Source organism: Gopherus evgoodei, chromosome 13, assembly GCF_007399415.2.
Source record: "Gopherus evgoodei ecotype Sinaloan lineage chromosome 13, rGopEvg1_v1.p, whole genome shotgun sequence".
NCBI lineage: Eukaryota > Metazoa > Chordata > Testudines > Testudinidae > Gopherus > Gopherus evgoodei.
This window is the reverse complement of record NC_044334.1, coordinates 20376682-20400720: the sequence shown is the minus strand read 5'-3', so window position 1 is coordinate 20400720 and position 24039 is coordinate 20376682. Positions and strand designations below refer to the sequence as shown.

Below are 24039 nucleotides of genomic sequence, written 5' to 3'. Positions count from 1 at the left end.
ATTAAGCAGAGATCAGAAATTTCGATTCATTTGAGACCTGAACCAGATATGAACAGGGAAGTTTTAAACATGCAAATAATGCGAACAGTGTCACTTTTGCAAAGCTTTATTCAATACCTCAAGCTCTCAAAAAGTTTCCATTTCAAGGGAGAAAGTTATACTTTGGACAGTCCTGCTTTAAAAAGGCCCAACACTATGAGTGGCCAAAAGCAATGATCTGCACATAGTATTTTGATGAAGACAAAAGTGAACTTTTTAGTTTGATGAGCACTAAATATAACCCAAGTACTGAATGCCTTGTACAATCTCTGACACAATGCGCTTCGACTCAGTAAATACCTGTGGCATTTGCTGTCCGCCCAAAGGAATGGAGCTTGGAGGCGTGGCAGATACAGCGGTGGTAGGCGGGAACCGTGGTCTTATTTGCATCCCACCTCTGGCCATAGTTGCGGTGATCATCTTTGAGGACAGAGGGACAACAGACAAAAGTAATCGCAAAACAAGAAATGCAGTGCACTGGCAGGATGAGAAGCACATGCAACCTCCGGGATGGGTCTCAAGTGAACTTTTCTCCAGATGAGCCTAATAAGCTATTTTATGGATCCAACCCCCTGCTTCATAAACCCTATATCTCCATTTGTAGAGGGCATCTAGTGAACTCTAAATATTGTGTGGGGTGATATCTAGATTCAAGTATATGAGAAAAGGCCAATTATATAGAAGTATAATTTGGTTGAAGGGGTTTCCCAAATTTTGCCTGACATCTTGAATTTCTAATTTAATATTGGAATTAATGGCTCTAAGACGGTTATCAAGAATGCTTTATACAAGCTTCTTCAATTATATATTGTCACAAGTCTTGGTTTCTGACGTCCTCTACCATATTATAGATTCATCTGAGGATCTGAAACCCACAGCAATATTTATACATTGCATCTTTCCATATTAATGGAACTGACAGACATTTCAACAGTAACTGCTGATAAGAATCCTCCAATGAAGCCTGTGATTTAGTGACCAAGACTTCAGAACCAACCAACCTATGGCAGTATGACTCCAAAGAAGAGACTTCCAACAGAAAGGACTCCTAGGGTTTAGATAAAGTACTCCCTTCTTCCTCCTGCAGTCCCCAGAATAGGTGAAACATATGGTCAAAACTAAAGCTTGAGTTCCCTTTGGATGAACACCCAACCTCTCGGCTAAATAAACAGCCTTATTTAACTTAACTTCAATTAAGTACTAAAGTTCTAACTTCAGTAAAATAGGCTTCCCTCACAAGTATATTCATTTCTTTACTTGTTTTCCAAATTACAAGAACTCAAAAGAATCAGTTGGAATACAAACACTGCGTAGGACAGATTTCAAAGGTCAACACTAGAATGGATTTATTTTATTTTTAGAAGTAGTCTTAGGGGTGAGCTACTCCTGGTCCCAGAACATTCAAATCTCCTTGCAGGCTGCTGGGTCTAGAAACCATAGTTTTTTTTAAATAATGGCTTTAAATGCTGTAATTACAAAGAATGTGCTGTGGATCAGAAGTCTGATACAAGTAAAAAATTAGCATATTGTGGCACATTCTGCTACTGGGATTCAGGGAATTTTGGCACATTTGTGCATATCAAGGAGGAAGAGCTCCTTTTCATTGCTTTTTCACTTCTATAACAGACAGGGAGCTCCAAGTCCCCTTTCTCTAATCTGCATACTACTAATTGGTGCTAGCAGGACCTAACTAATCCAAGGGTGAAAGAAGTCTCCTTCTATTTGAATGACTGTGGGCATTCTTGCTTAGTGTTCTGTGTCAATGAGTTGAAGCAGCCAGCAACATGTCTCTAGAGAGTCAGAGAATGCATGTGCTTACAATTGTTAAAATAAATAAAATTAAATTATAACACAGCAAGACTAAGAAAGGAAAGCAATAACTGATTAAAAATCAGCATCAAATTCAGCACAGCTGTTAGTTCACAACATCAGAGCAATGAGGTCTCTTTCCATCCAGGCAGTGAGGGATGTCAGAGACAGGATTTCGGAAGGTAAACAAATGAGAGAACTTCAGACACCACACACAACATGCACATGTACAAACACAGCATGCAACAGCCACCACAAGCTAACAACCAAGCATTGGCACAAAGCACAGGTGGATGCTACAGAGTGCAGTGAAGCGCTACAGTGTCAACAAAACAGCTGGTGGAGCAACACAACCCTAACAAAAAGGAAAATGCTGGCAGAATACATATCCCTCAAAGCCTAGTCAACCCATCCCGTGGACTCACATGTGCACACATGAGGGTCCAGTAACATATGTGAAAACCCATGGATGCCATGCTGAACCACATGTATCATCTTGGTCCTGTTTCTCATGCCACACCACCAAAGTGAGTGTATTAGATATCTCCTCCGGAATCAATGAAATTAGATGTAGATTCACTGTTAAGGAGTCTGGCTAACCATGAAGCAACAGAACAAACTCTGATTCAAAGGCTTACAGCTGTTTGGTGGTTTGTTTTGGGTTTTTTTTTTGGTTTATTTTAAAAGCATGTGCTGCTGAAGAGGAAGGGAATGTGCTATTATACAAATTCCATAATCTTCGAATAAGGAATTCACCCGTTGCTACCTTTCCAGGTGTTCAAAAAGTTCATTATAATATTTCCAGTGAGTAGAGTCCCCTGCCCATTTGGTATGTGAGGGAGGGAAAGGAATTCAAGAGACTACTGTTGCTTTGTGCAAGCAACTACAGGACATCAGCACCACATTTACAAGACTTATTGTGTAAAAATGGAAGACATTGCTGCTCCAGCGACACTGCTCTGGGGCTTCTGGAGAAAAATTTACACAGGAGGCAAAAAAAACTATGTTTGAGATACCCTCACTGTGAAAATCAGGACAAATTAGTTTGGGAGAAGGGAGAGAATCCTTCCTAAGAGAAGAGGGGAATAAAAAAAGGATTCTTCCCTTAAGATATAAATCCCATGATTTGATAGTATCAGTCAGTCAGGATATAAGAACTTGAGTCTTAAAAAAAACCCAGGTTTGTTCCAGATGAAGTCTGATTCCTTGGTTTGAGGATTCAGAATTCCCCAAATATCCAAGTATCATCATGTTGGGATTACCAGGCCAGCTCCTTGGCTTTCAAAGCGCAACAAGCAAATCTGCATTCTGAGCATCTGGAATAAGTCAAAGCAGAACAGAGTGGCTTAAACTTTAAACTGAAGTTCAGGTTATCATTCATCTTTGTGTGGTTTCCAGTCTCTCTTATGTAGGCTCTGGTCCTTATGACACTGCTTACTTCATTCATCTGCTCAATATATGAGCACAGTTACAGTCTCATAAAGGGTTGGTATATAAGCAGCAGAATGCTCGTGTGTGAACAAAATCACTATGACAACTTCAGAGAAAAGTCATTCTTGCTTCCACACTTCATCCATGTTAGGATTTAGGAATGATTTTAGCTGTACCCAAAGACGCTGAACAGAGACTTAAATGAAAAGGACACAAACATACTGGTGCTCCTAGGTGCTATGATAATACAAATAATAATAGCAGCATTGATCCAGACTCCAAAACCATTTGACAACCACAGGACATAAAACTAATATATAAAATGAGGAAAGTGTTACGATAGGTTATGCTTATAATAAAACTTCCTCAGAATAGAATCTAGAATTCAAGGAAGCTTTATAGAAATTTTTAAGGAAGTGGTGTTAATGGAATAAAAGTAATAGGAGGTAACATTTACTCTCCAAAAGCTGTTCATTATAAACCCGAGAAAATCCAATCAATGCTCTGATGTCCAGAACTGTATTGACATATTCTACACTTTTATAATCTCAAAACTAAACATTTTACTACATAAACCACTATTACACAAAGTACAAGAAACATGTTTAGTTATTGGACAGAAGAGAATTAATTGAATTTTAATTGATTTACCTTGTAACAGTATGGATCTACATGGAGATTAGTGAATAAACCTGCCAGTGGGGTTTAGAAGGCTTTCAGCAGCCCTAATTTGTGACAGATGCTGAGTTATACTTTAGTTTATCCCATATGGTAATTTAGCTGTGATGCAAAACCAGCTGTCAACCACCGTCACCTGAAGCTTTCCAGATGCACTGTAGTACTAAGCAACCTGTGTGGGGAAATTCACTTAACCGGCAGGAAGTAGGATGCCCCCATATAGAACACACCCCATTTGCTGGACAGCAACCCTAAATTGATGACATGACAGCTGTCCTGCTAGCCACCCTAACTCCCTGTAGCTCCCACCTGGATATTCTTCACAAAACAAAACAAAAAGAATAGTTTTAAAAAGCACATGTTTAAACTGTAATGAATGGGTTCTTTCCACTGCACTTACCATTGCTCATCTTTCATCTGATGTGAACATAATGTAAGAAATATAAAAGGCCCAGTATAGAAACAGAACTTAATGGCCTAGCAGAACTTCAGCATCAATAAGAAAAGTGGCTATGTGTTACCTTAGGCCACTATTCCTAGTACGGATGCTGAGGGATGCAGGTGAGAACCACCGCCAAATGTTACAATTCAGGCTGTACACAAACTTTAAACACTGAAGGGGTGCAGGATGTCTAGGCCATTACTTTTGCACTGGAGGCAGCATGAGACAGTGCACAGGGAGTCAGGAGAACTGGATTCTATTCCCAGCTGTGCCACTGACTGATGCTGGACAAGTCACTTCACCTATGTACCTCAGTTTCCCCACCTGAAAAAGTCCATAATTATACTTACCCGTGTTATTAAAAGACTACGAATGAAAAGTACTAAGCATTATATGAGACCCTTAGGGAAGATGGGTTCAACTCAAGCACAAGGAGTCTTCCCATTTCGCCTTGGCGCTGGGCACACATAGGAGCATAGTCATTGACGCTAGAGTGTACTGCCAGTTAAAGAAATTGAATTGTGCACTGTACAACAAGGCCTTCATCCAACACTTCATTTGTGACTCATTTACACGTGCCATTTATCTTGCGAGTTCACATTCAAAACAAGAGCTATTTATATCTACCGTCCTTTTTACTCAGAGTGAGAGGGGGGAGAAAATGATGGAACAGAGAAGAGTGGGGGGAACATGTCAGTACCTCCACTATTACTTTTGTGTTTGGGAGATGGAAGGGAGATCACATCTGAGTATAGACCAGCAGTCACCAGTTCACAGTAGAGAGAAGTTCACATGACAAGGCAGTCTCCTAAGAAAGTGTTATGGAAATAGAAGTGAAACACTCCAGGAACAGTTAGACCTATCGCATGACTACAGTAGCTAGTCTTACTGTGCGCTGCTAGGTCACTCCAGGCAGCAGTATCTGACCTATTAGAGACAGGCATGCACAAAGAGGGTGTCAATGAAATCCTGCCTTTGATTCACAGCAAAAGGGAAACAGTCCATAATCACCCATACTGCCTTCATAAGGACAACTGATGTCAGACCCCTCCTCAGAAAGCTACCAAAAATCCATCTCCATGCTCAATTTTAGCATGCACTTGCTACAGGCCTGCACTAGTGACACTGGCTCCATGGGCCCTTACCTGCCCTGAAGCTCCCATCTGAGCAGCCTGGGCCTGAGCTGCTTGGACTGCTGCCGCTGCTTGCTGCTGCTGCTGCTGCACCAGTTGAGCTCTTACCTTGAATATTTGAAGAAAGAACGGGGTAAGCAGGAGTAACTGGTTATGGTGGATGTCACCTTTCCACAGCATTTAGATCATCCATCTTACTAACGCCTTCACTTATGAGCAAACAAGACTGTCAGCTATGCATTTACACTGGGCTAGTGTATGACTCACTGCATAAACACGAGCAGCTGGCTTAGAATAAGCCTCCCCAATGCTACACACTTGATACTGACTTTTCTTTGAGGTGTCTTCTCTACACTGGGATTCCTACAGGCAGACTCAATTGCCACTTGGACTTTGCCATGGCAAACAATTAGCTTTGCTAATTTAACTCAAGTACACAATATTAGATGCCTGCATGCGACAGCTGGTTAAAATTGCACATTGATCTGTAACTGTTGCATAAGCGAGACACAACTAAACTACTCCTAGATTAGCTGTCAAGCCCCCACCTTCAATAAGGCCAAGAGTGAAGTAGAGTAGAGCTCACAATTAAAACTTAGATCTTCTGCTTAGTAATGCACAGCATTCCCACTAAGCCCTCCCTAGGTCAGTTTCCATAGCACTGAGTTTCCATAGCACTGAACAGTAACTCAATGGTAAGAAAATCTGCACCATTAACGGCATTAGCTGAGTCAGACTGAAGCAATACTAAGAGATCCTCCATGAAGTACAAAAATCAAAATCACCCTGTCTTCAACCTATGAATGGTTATTTTAAGAGAAGTGAATCATCCTTGGCAAGTTCAACCATAACACGACAGTCAGCAGGGGCAGATTTGGCTCTTTGTTGCACCTTCCCCAACACACTGAGGGTTCCAACCCCTCTCAATATAGTAGCAGAAGCAATGCCAATGGGGGTCTCATGCTGCAGTAGACAGAGGGCTGACACGTACACACATGTACTAGGGCATTCATTTAAGCTTGCTCATGTTCTAGCATTCATCAGAATTTAATGTTATATCTATATAAAACGAGATCTCACCCATCTCCCTGTCCCACCAATAGCAACAAAGGAACTGAATTTCAAACACTAGCTTCTCTAGCCAGCATACCAAATAAATTTCATAGACTAGTTAACAAACCTTGGGTTTTTAGCAAAGAACTATACTGGGCTGGCAAGCAATAAAGTAACAAGTTAGTGGTTAGCATTGTTATACATGCAACTAGGTTAACAGCTAGCCACTTAACATGTTACACTATTTCACACCTCTACTATTAACACTAACAAGGCTTATTTATCAATGAAGATTTTCAATTTCTCCAGAGGCTCACGGAATAAACAACCATATGTTTTCAGTCTTTAACACACTTACCTGCATGGCTTTTAACTGCTGCTGGGTAAAAGGTACAGACATGACCTGACTAGGGATCTGTCCTGAGATTGCCTGTGCCTGAGAGACCATGGACTGTGACTGTGACTGTGGTGGAAGCTGAGACTGTTGGGCCTGAGCAACCTGCTGCTGCTGCTGCTGCTGCTGCATCTGTTGCATCTGCTGTTGCATGACTTGCTGAGATGGCTGCTGCTGTATCTGTTGCTGTGGTATTTGTTGTTGTTGCTGCTGCTGCTGCACCTGCATAACCTGAGCTGCCTGCTGCTGTAACTGCATTTGAGCAATTCGCTGTAGTTGCTGCTGCTGCTGCATCTAAAACAGGAAAAGCCGGGATGTTAAAGTTTCCAGCAACACAGGTGTCTTTAGTTTTAGAATTAAAGCCAATGGCCTGCAGGCAGCATTCTAACTCATCATACTAAGTTAAAGCATTTAGCCCAGATGAAAAGTTCTACCCTTTGAGCCAGCCTCAGGCCTTGAACAACTCACCTTCATGCAGTTTATATTCTAATTTCCCCTCTCCAGATGGGCACAAAGTCATCTGCTACCACTAACAGACAGTTTCAAGGTGAAAGTACCCAGCTCTCTAGCTTCTCCGGCATAAAAGATCACAACACTTCTCAAAACTGTTATCAAGCTAATGTCAGCATCACCATTTACCTACACCTGCACAAGAACAGGACAGCATCAGCCTCTTCTACTTGCATGCATCATCTTTAGGCATGCCTCATATTTTTTAAGTGACAATGAGTAATTCACACAACTGAGACAAAACAGCTACTATTTCTAGAGGAAACTTGGGGGAGGGAGGGAGGAGAGTAGAGTGTCCACTCCAATCCTCTCCTACATCCCTGACCTTCTCCGAAGCAGGCCAACATCATCCTGACACTTAGCGCATGGCTACGCTTGTAGAGCGCTGGAAGTTAAATCAGCCTTCGGAGACTGCAGCAGGGAAAACGCTTCCATGTATTTACACTGTCAGCTGCAAGCGCACTGGCATGGCCACATTAGCAGCTCTTGCAACGCCACAAAGAGCAGTGCATTGTAGTAGCTATCCCAGAGTGCAAGTGGCTTTAAGGTGCTTTTCAAATGGGGGGTGGAGTGTGACAGGGATGGTGTGGTGTGTTCTGGGGGGCTGAGAGGGTGTCAGCATGCTGTCTTGTAAATTCAGACAGCAGCAGACCCCCGCCCCCCTCCCACTCACAATAGCAGCATTCCACACTAATAGTTTGCTTTGTCCTGGAGTAGATAAGCATGTCGGCTGTCAGAAACGGAGGTTGGAAAGGGGATATCTGCATGCCTGCAGCTGATTTCAAAACAATGAGTGGCCACTTGACTTCAGGGACGTTTCCAGAGGCCAAACACAGAGCAGTAATGCAACACCTTGTCCACACTGATGGCCGGGTGTTTCAGCTGGGGCGCAGCAAGCTTTATGCTTCTCATGGAGATGGATTACCAGGAACGCTCCAGCTGCAGGGTCCAGGCACTCTGCATGCCTTGCCAGTGTGGACACCTCAGGAGATAGGGCGCCCGGGGCTGCTTTAATGTGCTTTAACTTGCAAGTGCCAAGCCCTTGGACTCAAACAAGAAGGGGACAAAATTTTTAGCTTCTTTCTTGCTATGAAAGATCAGTCTTCTCTAGGATAGAGCACACTGCTGCCAATGAACTCTACCAGTTCATGCTAATGCCTTGCCAAGAAGCAGAAGCATGTTAATCCTTTAGTGTGGAGAGCTGACACTTAATATTGCTATGTAAGCCAGAGCTCTGGAATGGTGCTGTTTGACAAGTGGCTGATAGCAGATTACCAAAAATGCCTTTGCGACTGCTTCGCTGTTCATTACCTGTTGCTGGTTTTGCTGCTGCTGCTGCTGCATCTGCAGTTTGAGCATGTGCTGCTGCTGCTGCTGCTGCTGGGCTGCTTGCAGCTGCTGCTGCTGCTGTTGCTGCTGTGCAGCTGCTGCTGCTGCCGCCTGCTGCTGTTGGACCTGGAACTGCTGTTGCATGGCTGACTGCTGTGCCTGGAACTGTTGCTGCTGCTGCTGCTGCAAAGCCGCCTGTTGCTGCTGAAATTGTTGCTGCTGCTGTTGCTGCTGCTGCGCCATCTGTTGCAGTTGGAGCTGGGCTGAAAGTCAGAATGTGTTTGTACAACATGACTGAAATGTAGACAGCTGTCCAACAGACGAGACTGGTGACCTCAACCTAACTCTTTTTACCAGAAAATTCCACTGCATGTGTCCAATGAAGTGGGTTTTAGCCCACGACAGCTTACGCTCAAACAAATTTGTTAGTCTCTAAGGTGCCACAAGGACTCCTTGTTCTTTTTAAGATACCTTGGTGTCTTTTGTAGCACACAATGGTGATGGGAGCAATTGCATAAAAGCTAGTGCATTGATCAATTACAGCCTCTCATTTCCAGATATATATTATACACATTTAAACAACATTTGTTATTTGTATTATCAAGGCATTACTCATCACTATTACATCTAAGCCTCAACTCTTTGGCTGACTCTGCAATCTAATTAAATAGCTTAAGAACTGCAGGGAGGAGGAGGAGGAGCTCATTCATACCCTGAGGGGAAAAGAAAGAAAAGGTCTCATATATTGGTCAAAGGAGGAGCTGTTTGAATGGGCTCTGAAAGGAGCCTCATTCATTAGCTATCTGCCAGAACAATGGAGGCCACAATATGAGGTGATATAAAACAAAACACTAAGGATGTTCAAGAACTAAGGGCTTGGCTACACTGGAGAGTTCCAGCGCTGGTGGTGGGTTTACAGCGCTGCAACTTACTCACCGTCCACACTTGCAAGGCACATACAGCGCTGCATCTCCCTGGCTGCAGCACTGGCTGTACTCCTGCTCTACCTGGGATATAACAATTGCAGCGCTGGTGATGCAGCACTGCTCTGCCAGTGTGGCCACCAAAAGCGCTGTAATTGGCCTCCAGAGGGATTCGGAGGTATCCCAGAATGCCTGTTCAGCCACTCCCAACAGCGCTGCAAATGCTGCAAATGTGGCCACACTCAGCGCTTTCCCTACACAGCTGTATGAAGACAGCTGTAACTCCCAGCGCTGTACAGCTGCAAGTGTAGCCATACCCTAAAGTATTTTGAGAGGAAGGAGTCTACTAGTTCGAGCCAGACTCTTGCTGAATACTTCACCTCAGTCTCAAATGCAGTTGCAAATGAGTCCAGAACCAAGTAGCAAGTGGAAAGCCACAAATTTTAAGTATAGATAGAGAGACAGGGTGGACAAGGTAATATCTTTTATTAGACCAACTTCTGTTGGTAAGAGACAAGCTTTCAAAGGGCTGAAGAAGAGTTGGTCCAATAAAACATATCACCTCGCCCACACTGTCTCTCTAATATTCTGCAATCAACACAGTTATAACACTGCATACAAGTATAGTTAGGACATTTATGGTGGGGGTGCAGGTATCTGAAGGCAAACCCTTCCTTTCCCCCCAATTCAAATCTGTTTTTTCCCATATCAGTGACAAGGGGTGAGAGATACCATAATCCCCAATCCTCCTGCCAGGAGCAATGAAAACAGATCTAAGGAGTATTTTGTAATTTTCTCTTCCTTTCGGCATAGAAAACAGCTCTGCACTGGAACCCTAAATTGACTTAATTTCAGTGGATGGAAGCACAGTGAATACTTACTCTGTTGAGTAGCTGCAGAGACGCCAGACATACCATGGGGGGCCATCCCAGAGGTTCCAGGAGGCTGCTGCCCTGGAAGGCTCATCTGCTGGCCCATTGGCCCAAGTCCACTCATCCCACCCATTGGTGCCCCTTGAGCTCGTGAAGCCATGCCCATTCCAGCTGCTCCTGCTGGGGGGCCGCCTGTTAGATTCTGCAGTGCATTCATAGGATCTGCGAATACAACATCATTACTAAGAGAACAAGATGAAGATTTGTCCACTGAAATAGTTCTCCATGCTGTGGAGCCACAAAAAAGTTTTCGCCTAGTGGACTCGGCGTAGGATTAAAAGTCCAACCTGAGTTCTACACTCACAATTCTGACACTGACTTAGAGGCTTTACATAAGTCTGTCTCCATTTCTCCATCTGTAAACTGGGGACACCAGTGTCTGAGGATTATTTAGAGGTTTATGAAATGCTTTAAATATGCAAAGCACCAAATAAACACTAAATATATATTAACAAAAGGGAAATCTTTAGTCACCTCTACTCTAAACACTGAAGCTTCTCCACACACTTCTCAACTACCCATGTTCAGCACTCCTCAGTCAGGGAGAGGGTGATAATCTGGGGTCTGGAGCTAAGGAAAAGGAAATGCAAACAGAATTCTAAAGGAGAGAGCATTACAAGCGTTTCAGAAACATTGTTATACTGCTGTTCATCAAGTGTGTAATGTGCCTTCCTCCTTTAGGGTACAGATCAAAGAGGACATAACTTTAGAGCACTCCAGAGTCCTGGCATTAACAAATATTGTGCAGCACATCTTTAACCCATGCTGGGAAGAGGTGGCAACAGATAGTTGGTGCCTCACCATATACTCTCCTACAGGGGGGATTAATACAGTTATAGAGGAGATTCCTTCGGTCACATGCAGAGTCCACCAGGACACAGCTACTGCTGACAGGACTACTCCATAGACTTGTAATGCAGAACAGGTATCAAGCTCATACACCAGTGAGGACTGCAACAAGTAAGCAAGGAGGAACTCAGCTACTTCCTGCTGGAGAGTCCAATTCACAACACTGGCATTTGTTGAATAGGTTTAATAATATTTAGCACAAACAGACAATACAGAAGTGGAATCAAATGAGTGTTCCACACAACATCCATATGTGAAGAGTCCAGAAGACTCACTAGACCTTTTCTCTTCACCACAGCATGATTTAAGAATTTAAGTTGCCCTCCTTTGCTGCAAGTATGCAGTATTCCCTCCCTTCCCACTTCATATGCCACCAAAAATACTGACAATTTTTCATTTAGACTAAAAAAAGTTCTTACCACTGACCGAGGCCTGAGATTTCTTATTGTCTAGAAAATAAGAGTGAATACATACACAAGTTATAAATGTTGCTGCATTGCGCTGAACAGATGACTGTAAATACATGGCAATTTAAACTTATTCCCAACAACCAATGCATTAATAGTGCAAAAAATTGCTTCCCATTAGTTATCCCCATGCCAATGTGCCTTCAAACATTTTACCCAGATTCCCTACCCTAGTAGCATGCCACAGAGCTAGAGAGCTCCTAGATTACTTCATCAGGAACTTAGCATCCCAGCTGGCCACGGAGTGCTGCTGCAGACATGCTCTGTAATGTCAATCATTGCCACCTATATCCCACACAGTTCTGCCAGTGTAAGAGCTCTGCAAGTCAGATTTCACTCTCAGGCATCAAAATTAATGCTTGCTTTGTGACATTTTCTACAGAATGGGACAAGCATCTGAGGCAGTTCCTCTACACAGCTTCCTGGCGCAGTGTATGACAGGTGGCTTCCTCCAGCAGTTCCACACCTAGGAAGACTCATAAGCACTTTGAGACAGTTTGTTTCATTCCAGAGACTTATTTCAGAAGGAATAAAACTAAAAGGAAGGGCAGGTATCTTAATTCAGGATTCCATGCCAAGGATAAAATTTACTTTAATATCGCATAGATTAATGCTTTTTTATTCATTTGTAAATCAAAATAGAGCACATAAATGAAGCTAAGCCACTTTGTCTTCACAGCATTCTGGTTGTAGTGGAAATGGAGAGACAGGATGACCTCAGAGAAAACATCTGGCGAAATGAAAAGTGGAGATATCAAGAACTTTCTAGTGGATTCTTCAGTTTTAGACAGACATTGTGAAGATTACACATTCAGGAATTGGGCACAGATCCAGCAACAGAAACTACTGAAGCAACTTCTGGAGAATGCCAATCAGAACTAGCAGATTCAAGCCACCCAGAAAGCTAGCACTCCTATAATTAACAAACATAAGGATTACTTACGAATGTCTCGAAAATGGAGAATAAGTCTGGCCACAAGAGAAAGATATTCCTCCTAAAGTTGAAAACAAGAAACAGCTTAGCACAGAATGGGGAAGCAACACATTCCATGACTCACTGTTTCCCTTCCTCACATTGCAACTCCCCCAGTGTAACAGAAGAGTCCCTCCTCCTTCAGGACTGGTACGCTTTTCATAACAGTCTGATCTGCTCAGGAACTGAAATGGGCGGGGTACGTTTCTAATGAAAAGGTCATTGTGTTTAACTGTGCAGGACAGGACAGGACAGGAGGAGAAACAGCAAATGCTGGGTAGAAGAGGTAGACAACCGCCAATACAGCTGCATATTAGTGTATTGTATACGTTTATATACCAACAAAGCTATGTCTACACTTGAAGTGCTACGTGGCACAGCTGCCATTGTTGCATTTTAAGTGTAGACACTGACTACAGGAATGAGAGGGGTTCTTCTATTGCCACGGGCAGTGGGTGAACTACCGGCTAGGGGAGGCTAGCCCCCGGCCTGGCCCACCCCTTCCGCCTGAGGCCCCTCCCCCCAGCCCAGATTTCCCTCCCTGCAGCTGTCAGCCTCCCTCCCCCCCAAACTGCCTCAGCCCTAGGTGGGTGGGCTGTGCATGACCCCCTTCTCCCAGCCAACTGAGCACCCGGCGGGTGGCCCCCAGAGCACCGGGAGGGTGACCAGGTGGCCCCTCCACTCCCAAGTGGCGCATGCCCCCGCTACCTCTAGTCCCCCATTGGCAGGCGGTGCGCAGCCCCATCCCCTCCAGCCCTTGGTGGTGTGGCCCCACTGGGCAGCCCCAGCTACCGCAAATCCCAGGCGCCCTAGTCCCAGTAGGCTTCCCTTCCCGGAAGAGGAGAAGCCTGCCTGGGCTGGCGCCAACTAGCAGCAGGAGTGGGCCTCTGGATGGAGCATGGGCAGGGCCACATGGGGCTGTTTGGGTAGGCACAGCCTTCTCCTGCCTATCAGACACTCCCCATGCCCATCGCTGTAATTAATTCACCGCCTGGAGAAATGGTAATGCTGTCTACACCAGGGGTTGGGTTGGCATAGCTATGTCTCTCAGTGCTTTCACATCCAAGAGCTGTAGCTATGCAAATATAAGTTTTCAGCATAGACCAACCCAATGCCTTTACTTAAGCCAGATCTACACTCAAAAGTTAAGTCAATCCAGCTACACTGCTTGGAGTGGGAAAAATACACACTCCTGAGCCATATAATTAAGCACAAGTCATGCTAAACTGTAGATAAAGCAAGTTCCATGCAGTTAACTGCACGTGGGTTCATGAGACCTTATAAACCACACTCCTGTGTTCTGCACGGTCACTGGGCAGCCTGTTGTATCTTTTGTGATAATAGGAATTTACCATATTGTCTTTGCCAAATATTTCACTTCACACTGTTTTTTGGGGAGTGTGCAAAGCACTTTGGTTCCCCACTCAGCATTAAATGCTCCTGTACAAATTTAACATAGTTTATGCAGGTGTCCTGGCCAGATGTTGCTAGAAAACTAGATGCATTTGGGAACCTGGTTTATCTACTCCCAACACACCAAAACAGACAATTGGAAATACATGGAAGTGCCTTACCCGAGTTTTGGCCTTCATAAAAACATGATTCTCCATATCTTTGCTGGATTTATTGTGGGCTACACCAGCCTTCCTCATGGCCTCCTCACTGCAAAACAAGAGATGGAACTCACGAAGGACATTAACTGAGGACAGCAGAAAATGAACACATGGATGGCAACTTTTCATCAATGAATCACTGACAAATCCATACATACATTAAACAAAGGAAACTAATTCCACTGATTTACATGCACAATCTGATTAACATCAATAGCAGATAGCCAGCTACTCAGCACATCAATAGGAGCAGTCTCCTCTAATTAGTCATTTATCTGCTTGCTAGAAAGGAAGAAACTAGGAAATACCTCCCAGCACGTAGAGATGGTAGGAGATTCAGCAACTGATTCCATTTAAAGGTGCATAGGAGACCATCATCTCCTGTCAGAAGGCCAAATCCATGCTATGGGGGTTGCCATGGGGCTTCCATGCTACTTTTAGCCCAGTGCCATTTAAAGATACTAACTTGGGACACTGATTGTTCCCTTCTCTCCACCTTTCCAACATCACCTGCCTCCTTTGATTATTAACCCTTTGAAGCAGAGACCATGTCTTCACATGAAGTTTATACAACATCCAGTCAACAGGGGCCAATCCTTAGCATGCACTTTGAACACTACCGGAAATAATTATAGTATATACTAGAAGCTTTATAAATCCAATACAGTATTGATGGGTTGTGCGGTTAAGCTTTTTTGTAAAAAAACGTAAGTGATGCAAGCCTCACCTACTCTGGATTCATAACCACAGAGATAGGGGAGGCACGCTTTGGCAGCGAGCCCCAGAGCAGGGGGCTAATAGCCAACAATCGATGTAAGTAATACAACGTTTATACAAACGATGCATCTGAAGCGCTACGCTTCTCATGGAGGTGGAGTTATTAAGTCTATTTAGTGGGTGACAGATTGGTGTGGGCAGCATTTTAGTGTAGATGCTTACAAAGTTAGGTCAAGATAAGCTGCCTTATGTCAACTTAACTCTGCAGTGTAGACCAGGCCTGACTTTGTTTCTCTTCAACTTCTCTCAGGTTGGCCAGCATCTGTTTCTTGCCAAGTTCCTCCATAATTTTAAACAGCTCCAATTTCTCAGAGGATCCTATCAAAAGTTTGGTATGGAATTCTCATTTATTCCATTACTAAATATGTAAGGGTTGTTCTGCACCTCTGGTGTTTAAGATGGGGTCTTTTCAGCAAGTGAAAGTGGCTGGACCTGAGCATAATGCCAAACATGCTGAAGCCTGAACCTCTCCATGCCTCTTCAGTAAGATAATGCCTCAATTTATCATAGCACAGCACCAGCAATGATTAATCTATTAGCTTTGATTCTGTCTAAGAAAGATCAAAGGGTTAAGATACCGCAATCATGTTTCCTGAACAATGGACTTCAGTTTGCTTAAAATCAGGGTGTTCCTCATAAACACCCTAACAAGAGCTCCTTATAACATTTTTAGAATCTAATTTTTTTTTCATACAGTGATAAGGAATATGGCTGGTTGAAGCAGTGAGGGGAAATGTGAATGTGTGGGAGCAGGACGGAAGGTGTGGAGGTTGGGAAAGTGCAGGAAGAGGGAGGGAGGGATTAGGGGGCTGTAGAAAGGGAAAGGTGTTCTAGGGCGGGAGGGGATGGACTATGGGAGGGAGGACCTGGGGATGAGTGGCAGAGGGAGTGGGGGCTCCCCCATCAAGCCTGCATTCTTCTCTCCTCTGTGCACTGGAATCTGGGAAGCACCACACCACTGTCCCTGCCCCCCACCATCATGTGAAACAGGATCTGATGTGGGGAGTGTCTGAGCCCCTCTCTTTATTCCCCATGTTAGCTGGGTTGGAGGGGCTGCTCCTCTGGGGGTCTGAGCCCCTGTCTCCCATGAGGCAGGTTATGGAGGCCATGCCCCACCCCTTATCTCATTTCTTTGTGAGCCAGTGTCTGAGGGGCCTCTGGGTTGGGAGCTCAGAACAGGCATGCAGAGGCGTAGCGAGCGCCCTCCGTACCCTCCAACCAGAGGGGGCCCCGCAAGGAAGGGGGCCCCTAAAAGTGGTAAAAAAAATGTAAGGTATAACTAGGTAAGTGACATTTATTGACGCTATTGCACAATCCATGTCGATTTTACTGACAAAACCGTCAAGTCATTATGATACATCATAATGCTACTGGCTACATCAGTTGTCTGTCGGTCAGTTTCGAATTTTAGTTGGACCCATTCAAAGAATGTGTATTTGCGTTCATAATGGCGGTCGGTGGATAAATGTTATTAATTTAGTTGTTTAGTTTTTTATCGTTTCTGCATTGTAAGGGGCCCCGGACATCTCTTTGGAGGGGGCCACGTTCTTTGTTGCTACGGCCCTGCAGCCATGCCATCTGCATCTCACAGGTTCACAAGCACTGGCACTAAGGAGGGGGAGGTAAACCCCCCCGACAGGAATGGAGAAGTCCATGTACCAAAACTATTGTTTCACATTGTATTCATCTTCTTGGGGTGTTCTCAGCTGAACAAGAACATAGCATTGAGATGAATGGGCTAGTTTACACCATTCTGAACCTCTTATGTTGCACATAGAGCTCCTTCTCCACAATCTAAGCCCAGATCTTGGCCATTTCCGGAGACTGTAGCTTTGCAAACATGACCCTGTAGTGTAGATACAGTCTATAGTAACCAAAGAGGTTTTTCTATAGCCATATGACAGCACACGTCAAATTTCATTGCACTACAACTCCCTTTTGCCAACAAAAATTACTACATGACATTGCGTGGGGGTGGCCAGAGCCCAATCCCCTCCACCCTGGGCTTAAGCCCTTGGGCTTTGGCTTCAGTCCCAGGCAGTGGGGCTCAGGCTTCATCTTCAGCCCCAGACCCCAGCAACTCTAATGCTGACGCTGGCGACTGCATTAAAACGGGGTCCCGACTCACTTTGGGGTCTTGACCCAGAGTTTGAGAACCAGATCATGGATTTATGAAAAGTTAGGCTGATGGACACATTCTTTTGTCAACCTAGCTGCAACTACACTGGGAGTTAGGTAGGCATAGCTACAGCACTCGGTGTGGATTTTTCACACCCCTGAGCACTGTAGCTGTTGACCTATATGTTAAGTGTAGATCACGCCCCAGCATCTCCACTCTCCTGTCTTTTCTTCCCTCCAACTGGTACAGGACACTTCTCATAGCCCCACCACATTTCCATCTCCTCCTGATCCCTCCAAGCTTACCGGGGTCATGGAATCACAAAGAGGAAAATGGAACTGGTATGGGAGGGTTCAAAGGAATGCATGGGGGCACTGATGCAATGGAATGACAGGGGACATGTTGGTGGCGTTGGAGTAGTGATACAGAAGTCGGAACAGTGGAAGGGAGAATATGCAGGCTGCAACGATAAATGTGTTGGAACTGTGCAGGGAGAAGTGGAGCTATTCAGTGCGTGTTGTTGGGGAACTTCAGTCTCTCCTCCCAAAACTTCCACACCCATCAACGATACATCTACAGCCCCTACCACTCTAGTAACAGTGCACCTCATGATCTTTAATGTATTTATCCTCATAACACCCCTGTGAGATGGGGATTATATAGCACCTTCTTATTTTTGCAGATGGGAAACTGAGACAGAGCGACAAATTAACTTGCCCTAGGTCACACAGGAAGTCCATCATGGAGCAGGGAATTAAATCCAGGTCTCCCAAGGTCCAGATGCTAGCCAGTGGACCATCCTTCTTCTCTTGCACTGCCTCAACTCTATCCTTCGCTTTCAGAAACATCCTCACTACTATGATCCCTGCACTGTTCCTGCATCCTCTCACCCAGTTGCTTAACCTGTGTCCCCTAAGCTGGTACTTTCCTTTCTGTGGGGAGGGAGAACCATGCTGTGAACAAGGTGAATAAACCTGTTTTTGTTTTTTTTAATCTATTTTTAAATTTTATTTTAGAATTAAAATTGAAATTATGACAACCCATATTAAGGCTTAAATTTACTATATTGAAATAATGTAAATTAAATACAAAACCCCTAAAAGCCTGACCAGCTCCCTCTAATTAATCTTTGATTCTCACACCCATGTAATTCTAATTCAGCCCTCATGTGTATACATTATGACACAGTCTAGTTACATGATCACTGCCACAGCTCAGAGCATCTGCACCTGTATTCCCTGTGTAACCCACCAATGGCACTCACCCTTAGGCTTCTGGCTCCCCAGTCATCACCTCGCTTGGACAGAGACATGTACCTCACTTCCTTCTGACCCGGATATTTCCAAGCTACACAGTTCCCCAGTAAGTCAGACTGCCCAAGCAGGTCTGCTTTGTTTTTCTCCTCAGAGGCATAATTGCGTAACTGTTCACAATTTAAGGTCCAACACAGCTTTTCCTAAGCAAGCACATTTATTCTTAAGGTGAAAGCATTACAGGGAAAATATTAAAACAAAAAAAGAGCCTACATGCATGCTAATAAGCTTACCAGAGATCACCCCAACTCCAACAAAGGTTCTGGCAGGAGTCAAACCCCACCAAGCATGTTTTCCTGTGGTTACAAGTTCACAACAGCTGTTAGCGCAGAACAAATGCCTCCAAGAATCTGTGAGTCACTCCTTTACACTGTTTGGGCCTCTGATCTTGTCCTCACATAACAGATGATCAGCAGACAAAGGTCCCCTCTCCTCAGGGCAAAGCTTCAAATGGCTGCATTCTTATATAACTGGACTGGGTATATTTGCATATCCTCTCCCTGGAGATTAACTGGAAAACCCACTTAACTTTAGAAGTTCGTTCTTGTCTGGCACATTGCGTTAAATAGTCCTGTGAAGCTGCTAACACTTTCCCTTTGTTTTCCTTAGTAATGTCTTCCTCCAGAGACATTACATGTAAGCCCACAATAATACATAAACATTTGCATTTTTAATACAATAAACTCTTAAGATACTTAAACTTGATTCAGTAAGATTTAAGTTAATTTAATACTATTTGTCAAGGAAATTGCCATCTCTCACAATCACTATTTTTTTCATAGGACATCTGCTTCATTCAGTGCACAGGAAGGACAGTACTCAGGGATTAAATCAAGGCTGTGCAGAGAATGAGTTGTTTGTTTGTGGGACCCTTGCCTCATTTGCTGAGAAAGTGGAAGATGTGTAGTGAATGAGACACTGGATTAGAGAAAGGATGATCTCATGGGTAAGGCAGCTGAATGCTACCCTGAAGAATTAGATGCGATCCCTGCCTCTGCCATAGAGTTCGTACATGATACTGAGCAAGTCACGAACTAAGGTTTTCACAAGCAGCCACAGTGCGTTCATTTTTTAGGTACTCATCTTGAGACACCAGGGATCTGATTTGCAGAAGTACTGAGACTCACAACTGCAACTGAAGTCAATATATACTCAGAGCAGAGCTCTCAAAGTACTACTTTGAAAAATCAGACTCTTGGCTCTCTAAGTTGACACTAAAAATTAGCTCACATTTTAAAATGGGAGCTATGAAGTCACCTCACCTGCATGTTGTAAAGATAGTTCTTTACAAACACTAGTGAATTTAAGATACTACAATGACAACACTAATTCTGTATTCAGAATTGGGTTTGGATAGTGTGCATAAATCATGCATGGGCCACACACTGAAAGATGAGGATGAAAGAAAAAATATTGAATAGCTACCTGTTCAGAGACCACCATCTAACCAGTTCACTGAATGACACAGGGGGCAAAGACTATCATAATGCACAAAGGGGTGAGATTAAGGTGGTACTTTACTTAAACCTTAGTCCATCCCATGCTTTGCTGCACATTGGGCTACCCACAATTGCTATCTTTGCCTGTCAACTGCCCTTCTCTCCAAATCTTTCCATTTCACATTGAGATGCTTGATGTCATTCAGAACTGTTCACTTCCAGGTTATTCACGGTCTTACTTTCTCTCTCCTTGCATTTTCTGGCTTTCATTCAAGAGCGGCATTTGTTAAGTGTTCTTTTTCCATTCTCAGCACACATCCCAGCCACCGACGTCTTCTTTTGTAGATTTGTGAGAGGATGCCTTGTCCAGTAATTTTTTCTGACTTCTTCATTCATCTTCCTATCTCTATATTATTCCCAATCTTCTTCTCAGATATTTGTGATGAAATGCATCCAGCTTTTGCGTATCTTTCTTGGTAAGTTGCCATGTTTCACTGCTATATGTTGTGATGGCAACAACAATTGCTTTCTACACATTCAGTTTTGTCCTGAGGGAGATGTTTTTGAGTTGCCAGATGTTTCTGAGTCTTCCAAATGCAGCAGTTGCCTTCCTGATTCTTATTTCCTCAGAATTAGTACCATCTTGGCTGATGGCACTTCCAAGACACGTAAAATTCTCCACTTTCTCTTCTTCAATTTTTATTTCTGTCCCTATAGTCCCCATTAACATTACTTTACATTTCTTTGCATTGTATCTTCTCCATTACTACTTTTACTTGGTTTCTGCATTTTTGTAGTCTGTTGGTATCTTCATTAATAAGAGCGATGTCATCAGCAAAGTCTAGACCAAATAGCCTTGAATGGTTCCATTTTAGGCCACATGTATCATTGTCACATTGTTTTAATCCATAGTTGATGACTTGCAAAAACAAAAAAGGAGACAGGACGCACCCCGCCGTACACGTATCTTGATGCTGAATGGCGTACTCAATCGATTTTCCATTTTAATGCAGCATTTTGAGTTGGCATAGAATGCCCCCACAATGTTGATTAATTTTGTTGGAATTCCATATTGTTTCACAATTTTTCACATTGTTTCTCTGTTTACATTATTGAATGCCTTTTGAAAGTCCACAAAATTGATGACAACTGCCTTCGAATTCAGTTGTGTTCTCAATAATCCATGTCAAGGTGAAAATAGCGTCTTTGCACGATCTCCCTTGTCTAAATCAAGATTGTTGCTCACATAGGATGGTATCTATCTTTCCTTTCATTCTGTTTAGGAGGTCTGCTGCTAATACTTTTCCTGTGACAGATAGAAGTGTTACTCCCCTCCAGTTTGAACAATTGTTTAGATCACCTTTCTTTGGCAACTTGATTATGATACCGAGGGTCCATTCTTCCAGTATTTTCTCCTCCATCCATATTCTGTTGTACAGCAAACAGATGACTGATTCCATGTGTTCACCTCCAAATTTAAGCATCTCAGAATGAATGCCATCCAACCTAGGCGCCTTGTTGATTTTCAGCTTCTGCAGTGCTTTTTTTAATTCCTTGATTTTTACCTCAGATACATCTATATCTAGGTTTAACGGTTTATCATTGTTAAATTCCAGTCTTGTCATTGGTTCTGGTTGGTTTAGCATTTCTTTGAAGCATTCCACTCATCTATTTTCTTGTTCCTCCTGTGTTTTCAAAATTTCTCGTTTCTTTTTCACAGGGACATTTCTGAATTTTGATCCGTATCCTGTTAACTGTTTCAGGATAGCGTAGACTGTTTTTGTATAATTTCTTTCCCCTTCAGCTTCGCTAGCCTTACTTTCAATCCCATTTTGCTTATCCTTTTTGCCGTTTTTTTTTTTTTACTGATTTATCAAGGTTCCTGTAGATTTGTTTTGTTTCTTCCATCGCATGTTGTAGTACTAGAACCTTTTGTTTTCTTCGTTCATTTATAATTTTCCATGTTTCTTCTTCCACTGTTCTTTACTGCTTCCTCTCTTTCTACCAATTATCTTTTCAGCTGCTTCTAGCACAGCTGTTTTGAAAAGATTCCAGTATTTTTCCACTTTGTTTTCTTCAAGATCTTTAAGGGCCTCAAACCTGTACTTGACCTCTATCTGGTACTCTTCGTATCCTGCAACCTTGTAGTTTCCGTGTATTGACTAATCTGTCTTCTTTCCTTTTTGAGCACTTTAAACTTTAATTTGATGTTTGCTTTCAGCAAGTAGTGATTGCTCCCTATATCTGCTCCTCTGAATACTCATGTCTAACACTAATGTTTTCCACCTCTTACTAATACAGATATAGTTGATCTCATTTTGTTTAAGACCATCTGGTGAAATCTAGGTCTTTTTCTGATGTTTTTATGTTGGAAGAAAGAATTGCAGATACTAAGATTGTTTTTGGCACAAAATTCAAGAAGTCTTGTGCCATTGTCTGTCATTGTTCCAGTTGTATGTGGGCCGATGACTGTTTCCCAACCTCATCTTTCATTTCTGATATGGGCATTAAAATCTCCCATAACCAGGACAAGATTGTGGTTTGGTATTTCTTTCATCATTCAATTCTGCACAGCATCTCTCTTTGTCTTCTTCAGCTGTATCATCTGTTGGAGCATATGCCTGGACTATGGTACACAATGTGACTAGAGTGGAATCTAGCTGCTGGTTGTACAGTCACCCTTAATTCTGGCATTTCTTAACTTTGGTGTGTTTGACTTTGCAACCTTAATGTGTTTTTTAGATGTACTAGAACATATAATATACCCAAAGACACCTTTTGGTATGAGCACCTGGTAAGTTTAACTATTAAAGTCCTAGTGAATTAACAGGCAAATATTACTGCTTTTTGTACCATACTGATAATTTTACCTTTTTCAATAACCTGGCTCCCATTGATAAGTTTGTTTTTGCAACTGACAGTTTAAGGATCAGTACTTTTTCTTCCCTCTGTACACAATTTAAGAAAATCATCTCTACATTTTTGTATTGCTGCACTTTTTAAAATGTTAGTGATGAATACTAAACAAGCACCTTAAATCAATAAAACAGATATTTTCAACAACTCTTTACTAGCAATAGCATCACCTGCTCCTATTATTAATAATGGCCAATACAAAGTGCGAGCAAATAAGTTTTGTAAAGTGCCCTGAGACTGGAGCAAACTGTTGAAGGGTGCAGGGTCTAGTGATGTGAGTTCTCTACTGGAAACACTCTGTTGCTGGCCACAGGGAGTCTGACAGGAATTTACAGTGAGAATGGACCCGGCCAATTAGAACTCCTACGAGAAGATATAGAGCAAGAGGCAATCCATGAGTACCAGGCATCTTTCTGTTTAGGTATTTACAGTGTACAAATAGTGAGTATAATTAAACCAAACAGGGCACCTGTGCAGAGCCCTTATATATTCTGTTTACATTCATACCATTCAATTCTGCCCTACATGAAGCTTTGAAGGTTTCAAGGGTTGTCCCAAATAGAGTACATTGCAATAATCTTGATACAAGGGCATGGCTCCAAGTACCAAAACACACACCAGAGAAACTGTCTCAGCTTCCTGAGCAGCCATAGATGGAAAATGACACATCATGGTATTCTCTGCTGACAACCAGGAACAGCAATGGATCAAGAGTAACCCAAAGACTGAATCTCACTGAGAAGCGTGGGACATACACCTCAACAGAAGACATTCTCAGCCCCCACTCACTCCTCTAACATTTTCCTGTACCTAGGAGCACAGCTTCCACCATATCCAGGATGAGCCTAAGCCATTCTCTACCATATACTTCCTCAGTCCTCTCAAACAGTTGGAGATCAC

General features: G+C 43.1%; 1 protein-coding gene across 3 annotated transcripts in view; it reads right to left on the bottom strand.

Annotated features, from left to right (window-relative positions):
- MED15 (mediator complex subunit 15) overlaps positions 1 to 24039 on the bottom strand; it is a 45849-nt gene that overhangs the window by 19387 nt on the left and 2423 nt on the right. For 2 of the 3 annotated variants that reach the window (XM_030582749.1, XM_030582748.1), the window contains exons 2-9: positions 14537 to 14624; positions 12933 to 12984; positions 11942 to 11971; positions 10623 to 10835; positions 8801 to 9081; positions 6944 to 7273; positions 5545 to 5640; positions 340 to 459 (exon numbers count right to left, since the gene is read on the bottom strand). In XM_030582749.1, the coding sequence (XP_030438609.1) occupies positions 340 to 459; positions 5545 to 5640; positions 6944 to 7273; positions 8801 to 9081; positions 10623 to 10835; positions 11942 to 11971; positions 12933 to 12984; positions 14537 to 14624 (1210 nt within the window). The remainder of the gene's footprint in view (positions 1 to 339; positions 460 to 5544; positions 5641 to 6943; positions 7274 to 8800; positions 9082 to 10622; positions 10836 to 11941; positions 11972 to 12932; positions 12985 to 14536; positions 14625 to 24039) is intronic. The other variant, XM_030582750.1, reaches the window with a different exon arrangement.